At 47.0% G+C, this 8,438-nt stretch overlaps 1 protein-coding gene across 1 annotated transcript; it reads right to left on the reverse strand.

Moving 5' to 3' along the window:
- Positions 1-5,067: 5,067 nt before the first annotated feature.
- On the reverse strand, positions 5,068-6,771 carry Eif1 (eukaryotic translation initiation factor 1). Its single transcript, XM_038327276.2, has 4 exons — positions 6,609-6,771; positions 5,880-6,043; positions 5,559-5,660; positions 5,068-5,283 (listed from the first exon to the last, which is right to left on the reverse strand). The coding sequence occupies exons 1-4, from the start codon at positions 6,637-6,639 to the stop codon at positions 5,239-5,241; spliced, it is 342 nt and encodes a 113-aa protein (XP_038183204.1). The 5' UTR covers positions 6,640-6,771; the 3' UTR covers positions 5,068-5,238.
- Between the last annotated feature and the right edge of the window lie 1,667 nt (positions 6,772-8,438).

The raw sequence follows: 8,438 nt of genomic DNA on the forward strand, positions 1-8,438 counted from the left end.
CTTGCCCAATACACACTCGTTTTTGATGGTTGAGTGCTATTGAGAATTAAGTCCAGGGTCTGGAATTGTTGGCCTTATGCATGCTGGGTAAGCACACTACCACTGAGCTATATCCCCAGCACACGTGCTATTGTTTATTTATTTATTTTTATGTATATGGTTGTTTTGCCTGCATTATGTTTGTCACCGTGTGTATGCAGTGCCCTTGAGGCCAGAAGTTGGCTTCAGATCCTCTGGAGCTAATTAAAGATGCTTGGTAGTGGGTAGTCTTCTGAAATAGCAGCCAGTGCTCTTAAGTGGTGAGCCATTTCTCCAGCCCCTAATATTATTTTTAAGATGGAGTCTAATGCATCCCAGGCCCACCTTGAACTCCTGTTTCTCTTGGGTGTATCTCTCAAGTTCTGGGATTGAACATGTACCCCCACTATCCTTAGTCTTAGTTTTACACAGTGCTGGGTTTTTTTTTTTTTTTTTTTTTTTTTTTTTTCAGCCTCTGTAAGCAGAGACTGCATGTCCATTTTCTGGCCACCCAGACATGAGTAATCACACAAAAACTATATTAATTACAACACTGCTTGGCAAATGGCTTAGGCATATTACTACCTAACTCATATCTTAAATTAACCCATTTTTATTAATCTGTGTATCACGAGACTGTGGGCACCTTTAGCAACTACATGGCATCTCTTTGACTCTGCCTACTCTCTCTACATAGCTCTTCCAGCCTAGCTATGTTCTGCCCTGCCGTAGATCAAAGCAGCTTTTGAGACAGGGTTTCTCTGTGTTGCTTTGGAGCCTGTCCTGGAATTACCTCTTGTAGACCAGGAGGCTGGCCTCGAACTCACACAGATCCACCTGCCTCTGCCTCCCAAGTGCTGGGATTAAAGGCATGTGCCACCACTGCCTGGCCAAAGCAGCTTCTTTATTAACCAATGGTAATAAAACATTCACAGCTCACAGAGGGGAATCCCACATCAGGCCTCACTATGTAGCTCTGGTTAGCCTAAAACTCATTAGTTAGATTAGTCTTAGCTGTCCTGGAACTGACTCTACAGACCAGGCCTGCCTCTGCCTCCAGAGCACTGGAGTTAAAGGTGTGTACCACCGTGCAGCTTTTATTTTATTCTTAAACAGAATGAATGCAGATTTATTAAGAAAACACGAGAAATCCTGAGAGCGGACCAGCTTGAACGGAGAGATTCTCTCTTTTCTCCCCCCACCTTTTTTTGCAACAAGATCCCATATAGGCTAAGCTGGTCTCAACTTCACTACATGAACAAAGATAACCTTAAATTCCTGATCCTCCTGCCTCCACCTCCCAAATGATGGGATTGCAGTTGTATATCACCATACCCTGCAATTAAATGTTTTTGTTTTCTATTGATTCTTTAACAAATGTTTCTAAAAGTTATAGATTTTATTACTAAAACTGAAAATGTTTTGGCTTACCTCTGCCTGCTGAGCCTGTGGGTTCATCTTTTGGATGATTTATGGTTTGGATTAAGATACATGATAGAGCTTCTGAGGTTAAAATATCAAGGATTAAACAGCCAGGTGTGAACCTAGTGGTGGTGGTACACACCTTTAATTTAATCAGCATGGGAGGCAGAGGCAGGTGGATTTCTGTAAATTTGAGGTCAGCCTGGTCTACAGAGTGAGTTCCAAGATAGCCAGGGCTAAACAGAAACTGTGTGTAGTGTGCTTCCCTTAAAGCCCAGCACTCCAGATGCAGAGGCAGGTAGATCTCTGTGAGTTCGAGGCCAGCCTGGTCTATAGAGCGAGTTCTAGGACAGGCTCTAATGCTGCAAAGAAACCCTGTCTCAAAAAAACAAAAAACAACTAACCAATTTTTTTAAAAGGATGTATGAGATATAATTAAAACCTTATTTTATGAGCTAAAATTTGAGGTTATACATAATTTTTAAAAAAGATTTATTATGTTTACAGTGTTCTGCCTGCAGGCCAGAAGAGGGCACCAGATCTTATCACCTATGGTTGTGAGCCACCTGTGGTTGCTGGGAATTGAACTCAGAACCTCTGGAAGAACAGCCAGTGCTCTTAACCGTTGAGCCATCTCTCCAGCTCCTATATGTATCTCTTGGTTAAAAATGATCAAGAGAACTTTGTGACCTGCACGTGTGGTCCCAATTCCAATTCAACAGGACCCCTGGAGCCCAGGAATTTCATCAAGGCTAGCCTGAGCAACACAGAAATCCATTGAAAACAATCTCAGTTGGTAGAAGAGATGGCTCAGTGGTTAAAGTACTGGTTGTTCTTCCAGAGGGCCTGATGGAGTTCAATTCCCAGCAACCACATGATGGCTCACAACCATTCCTAGTGGGATCTGATGCTCTCTGCTGGCATAAAGGTGAACATGCAGAGCACTCCTACATAAATAACCTTAAAAAATCTCAGTGACAGGCAGGGCTGGAGAGATGGCTCAGCGGATAAGAGCACTGACTGCTCTTCCCGAGGACCCAGGTTCAGTTCTCAGCACCCACATGGCAGCCCACAACTGTCTGAAAATCCAGTTCCAGGGGATCTGACACCTTCACACCAATGCACATAAAATAAAGTTAAATAAATCATAAAAAGATTTAAAAAAAATCTCAAGTGACAAAGGCAAAAGCTTGTGTATAAGCTGTATTTTATACTAATGCCACAAGGGGGCACTGCTGAGACAGATGAACAAGCAGATGGTCAGCTCAGTTCCTGGATTAGGGCCTTTGATCTGTTATGAATGTTTGAATTGGGTTTTAGTCATTTTTTGTGAATTCCTGTGCAATTTTTTTTTCCTTTCTTTTTGTAGCTGGGTATTGAAACTTGGGCCTGAGGAATGCTAGGCAAGTGCTCTATCACTACTCTCTAGTCTCAGTCCTTTGCTAAGTTTGGCAGTTACTTTAGAGCCCCAGCAGGCCTTGAACTTGTGATCCCTCCTTGCCTCAGCCCGAGAAGTGGAGGTCACAAGTGTGTGTCACCAAATCTGGTCTTCATTTCAAGCATGTAAGAAACGGACCAGCAGCAAATATTTGGATTTATGCTTTTTCATGTGCTAGAACACTTACTTTGCATTTTCAACAAAAAACAAAACTGAGAACCTGACACTTCTTGTCAGCATTTCCAGAGCTGTTGTCAGCCAAGTGTGGTGGCACACACCTTAGTCCCATCCCTCAGAGGCAGTGGGGTAGGATCTGTGTTTGAGGTCAGTTTGGTTTACATAAGGACCAGTTCATAGTTAACTCAGAAAATGTTCTTGTGAGGGCTGCATGGTCAGAGTCCAACTTGTGAGATTCAGTTCTGCCAACTCACCCCTTTTAGGAAGCATTCTTTCCTGAGATGGGAGTAGGGGGCAGAGTCCCGAGATCCACGGCCTCTTGGCCAAGCTTTTCCTTCCTCATCATGCTCATGTCCCATAGTTCCCACCACAGCACAGACCAAAGGACTTCACCATCTCTTCTAAGTATGGACAAGGCAGAAACATACAATGCTGGTCCAGGACACCCATTTTCCTCAAGAAGTATCCTGTATGCCATGCAGGGGTGTATAAGGGGGCAACCTTTGAGAGCCAATTCTCTTTACCTCAGGAATAAAATCTCTACAGCGCTATAATAGCTTGAAATACAATTTAGCAAGGGTCCTGGGTTCACATCACCCACAATAAGTGGGAATTCTGTCATTCCACTCTACCAGATGTTTGTCTTTAATAGTTCTTTAGCTCAATAGTGCCACCATACCTGTACCAGATGTTTTTGGTGGGATCTTGTTTTAGCAAAGACCTTAGCTGAGCTGCAAGATTCTCCTGAACCAGATTCCATTCACCTTACTTGTACCTTTACCTACACAAAATACCTAAAGATCCTGCCTGGAAAATGCTGTCCCTTTTCTGTAACCTCCAGATTCTGCAAGTGTTTCCTTAGGAATGGCCTGCCAAAATATCACCTTCACCAGCAGAGGAAAACAGATGGGTGTATAGGCCAGCATGGTCCACATAGGGATTCCAGGCCAGAGAAGGAAATATAGGGAGGCCTTGTCTCTATAGAACCTGAAAGCCCTTCAGCCAAGGCCATTTGTGGAACCCAAAATGTTCCAGCACATCATTTTAAGATTATATAAAGTCCCCTCCCCAAGCTAAGATAGCCCAACAACTGATCACTCCAGCTGCCTGATGTACCTGTCTGCTACATACAGAACACTTTCCCATGATGACACCTCTGGTTAAATGCTTTCTAACTTTGCGATTTTTTTTTTTGATTTTTCGAGACAGGGTTTCTCTGTGGCTTTGGAGCCTGTCCTGGAACTAGCTCTTGTAGACCAGGCTGGCCTCGAACTCACAGAGATACATCTGCCTCTGCCTCCCGAGTGCTGGGATTAAAGGCGTGCACCACCACCGCCTGGCTCAACTTTACGATTCTTATAAGCTTGACTCAACATGAAATAGAATCTGGACATCAGGTATTTCTGAAAACAAGTTTTATTTAAATAAGGGTTTAAATACATTACATAACATTAAAACTGTAAGGGAAAAGAAAACCAAAAAACCAGTTTGTTACTTCACATGGCACTGGGTAGCTGCTACCATTGATTTGAAACATACAGCTAGCCACATGACCAATGGCATCAGTTTGGTGTTTGTTCCCTTGTCATAAGTTTAATTGATACAAGGCTGGCCCCACCCTTCAGTTCTTCCAACATCCTTTGCGATATGACTGGCTAAAAAGATCACCCTGGTGGCAAGCCACATGCCCATGACCCCCTGGGGAAAGATGCCATTTCTGAATTCTGCCTACCTGGTCGGAACACCAGGGGCTCTTGCTAGAGATTCCCTCTAGTGGCATTGCTATTGTGGTGTTACCCATTCTCTTGTTCACCTGGGCTGTTCAAGTGGTGACATTCTCCTAGGGCAGGGGATTCTGTAAAGGGAGAGCCAAGGAGCTTCTGGGCTGACATAGCCTATGAACTTGGGGCTCTGGGCTTGGCTGAAACATAGTTATTGCTTTGTTTCAGGCTGGACACTGCAGGGGCTACTGCTTGACCTGTTTAAATGAGGGACTTCCAGACTAGACAGCATGGCTCTTTTCAGTTTATTGCATGAAGGAGTTACACTAGTCCAAGTTAAAAGCGGACCCCAAATGGTTACATTATACAAGCTGTGAGGTTTTTAAACTTGTGACAAGGGACAGGAGGGAAATTCTACTCATTGCAAGGAAATCCTCACTTAAGCTTCAGAGTCACAAGCACTTAAAACCCATGAACCTTCAGCTGATCGTCCTTAGCCAGTCCAATCTGCAAAGAGAAAGGGACAACAATTTTAAAGGACAGGAGTTAAGTCTGCGAATGACACCAACCACCGGCTTTCCCACTACTACACCAGATGAGAGGATCCCAAACAAGGAGGGTACACCTGTCAATCCTAGCAAACACCCGGTCAACTGAACACACCCTCCTGACCAGCAACTAATGAGTCTGGATGGGAGATCTAAAAGACCAAGTTTAAGATGACAGAACTTAGGAATCCCACACCTTAGAAAGGCTGAGCACTGAGGCAGGCCTGAACTCACCTCTATTAGGAACTGGCATATGTTCTTGCGCTGGTCACCCTGTAGCTGAATTACTTCTCCATATTCTGGATGCTCAATTACAGTACCATTGCAGGCAAATTTCTGTAAACACAAAAGGTGCAGAACATGAGGCCAAGCAACAGCACTTGATTTTCTACAGTAAATCGTGCTGTCTACAGCAGATCCCCCTTTTCCACTTTTGGTTCGAGACAGGGTTTTTTTTGTATAGCCTTGGCTAGCCTCGAACTCAGATCTGCCTGCCTTTCCCTCCCAAATGCTAGGATTAAAGGCGTGCACCACGACCGCCCCGCTTAGACCTACCTTCTTAAACGCCTTCACTAGTTTCTTTTTATCGTAATCATCAGCGATCCCTTGGACTGTGGTAAGGGTCTTCCTGCCGTTTCTCTGTTGAATTCTTATATGGATATAATCCTCAGTGCCAGCAGGAAGCAGGTCATCACCCTTACTTGCATCAGCAAAGGGGTCTGGGAAGAAATAATAAAAGTGTTCAAAGACGGTGCGTGGCCCTCTCCTACTGATCTTCCTGGCCGTGCAGATAGCAGTACTGAAATCGTCTGGGCTCCGGAAGCATCCTTTCTTGTCCCTCCCAGGTCAGCTCAGTTCTAGAGCTGCAGAAAGGATGGGCCTTCTGCCCTAGGCCCGCCCTCCCTCCGCAGCTGATCACGTGCCCTAGCGGCAAGCAGTGCCCCACCCGGCTGATGCAACCAACCGGAAGCCGGGAGCCCGAGGCGGGGCCACCCCTCCCGGCTCCTTGACAACGACGGTGACGTAGGGGACGTGACGCAGGGGTGGCGGGAGGGGGCGGGTGTGGCCCGCAGAGTGGCAGGAGCCATTAGTAAATGCGCCATCCGAGACACCGGGCCCAAGAGCTGACCTCCCACCCGTTCCTTCCGGGCTCCCAGGCATCGGTCTCGAGCCCACCCGTCCCACCGTCCCTTCGGCTCTAAGCTAACGAGGCTCCACTGCGCTCGGCGGTTTCACCGAGTTCCCGCCACCCCCACCCGGGGCCGCGACCTTCCCCGGGCTTACCGAAAGAGTTGAGGTTCTGAATAGCGGACATACGATACGATTCCTTTTCCTCGGTGGAAACGGCCTGCGGAAGGCGGCTGCGGGAGAAGGCGGGCGGGGGGGACGGAGCGTCGGGAAGCGAGGGGGCTCGAGGGGGAGGCAGCTGAGTCCTCGGCGGCGGCTCAGTGACTGGGGCGGAGGGGCGGCGCCTGTATTCACTTATATAGCCGCCCCTGTGACGCCAGCGCGCTGCCCTCACGTCCCGGCCCCACCCAGGGCGTCAAGCGCCCCGGCGCCCGTACAACGCGGCTTCCTATTGGTCGGGGGCCGGAGTCAAGGCGCGGCGCTTGCGCACTGGGTTTGGCTGGGAGAGGGCGTCCTGTTTTTTCAGGGAGGGGCGAGAGGGGGAGGGAAAGCTTGGTCCGCCCGTGCGCTTGCGCAGTGTGGTGGGTGGTAGTTGTCTGGCCGGCCGAGAAACTGGCGGAGGTTTCGAGTGCGCCTGCGCCTCTGGCACGTTTCATCTTGACCCTGTTGGGGGTGATGCTGGTACTAAGGGGTCTTTGGCGTTCTTTAGGGGAGAATTACAGGCTGGTCCTCCCAAATTCAACAGATCTCGGTAATGTCTTAGCCACCCATTAACCCACCCTTCTCCCCACTCATTCAGTGGTTTAGCCATTTAATCGACATAAAATCATCAAAACCTGAACCTTACAGAATATCATTTGGTTTAGGATGTTTTAAAATTGGTAACCTAAAATTGTTACTTAGATGAATTCTAAGGATGGAAGTCGTTCCCAAGGTGGAGGTGGGGACCCCAGAAAAATTCAGGCACCAGAGGATGCCCTTTGTCCTGTAAACCTGTGCTTCAGGTAAAGCCTTTCGAGAGCTTAGATGAGTTGTTGTTTTAAAGCAGTTAACCTTTCCTCTTTTTTTTTTTTTTTTTTTGAGACAGGGTTTCTCTATGTAACCCTGGCTGTCCTGGAATACGGTTTATAACCAGGCTCCCCAAGAGATCCGCTAGCTTCTGCTTCCAGAGTGCAGGGATTAAGAAGGGAGTGTGTCACTGACGCCCGGCTAGTTAACTTTTCAGTTTATTTTAGAAATTAAGTTTTCTGCAGTGCTTGGGATGGAACCTAGAGCTAGCTAGACATGCATTCTGCTACTGGGCTATAGTCCATCTCTGTTTATTGAAACACTCTTTGTGACGGGCGAATACTGAGTGGAAGATCCAGAGACCCTGAGAAGCCATGTGAGAGACCCACCTCAGACCTCACTAGATCTCTTTCCACCCTTGAGGCAAACGGCCCCAGGAGAACACAATGAACAAAGGACAATTTACCTTCATCAACTTTGTAGGGTTACGGGGAAATTTCACATACTGAACTAGGGCCAACCCCATGGTATCTCAAGGTAAAGACTAAATAAAATCAGGATCTACGACTTGTCCAGGCCTGCCCCCAAACAGAGGACTATAGCCCTCACCAGCCCCTTAATTAACCCTGGCCAGTTAGAACATACTAATAGGATTGCCACTTGTTTAACCAATTGTAGTTGAAATGACCTAACTTCCTTAGGCACTCTCCTTAGTGAGACTTAAAAGAAGCCTCTTTCTCCTCCTAGAGGTCTTTCGCCATCTTGTTTCTGTGTGTGACACACCATCGTGCTGGAATCATAAAACACTCTTGCTGATTGTGTACGTGGATGGTGCTCTTTTGTGGGACTTCTCCAGGACCTTAACACCAGGAAGATGAGATAAAAGAACAGACAGCCACGTGTGATGTAACTGGTTTGTCAGGGCTAAAATGAGAGCTTGAAGCTGCCTGCGGTGGCTGCCAACTACTGTGCCAGACT

This window comes from Arvicola amphibius, chromosome 4 (genome assembly GCF_903992535.2).
Source record: "Arvicola amphibius chromosome 4, mArvAmp1.2, whole genome shotgun sequence".
Taxonomy (NCBI): domain Eukaryota; kingdom Metazoa; phylum Chordata; class Mammalia; order Rodentia; family Cricetidae; genus Arvicola; species Arvicola amphibius.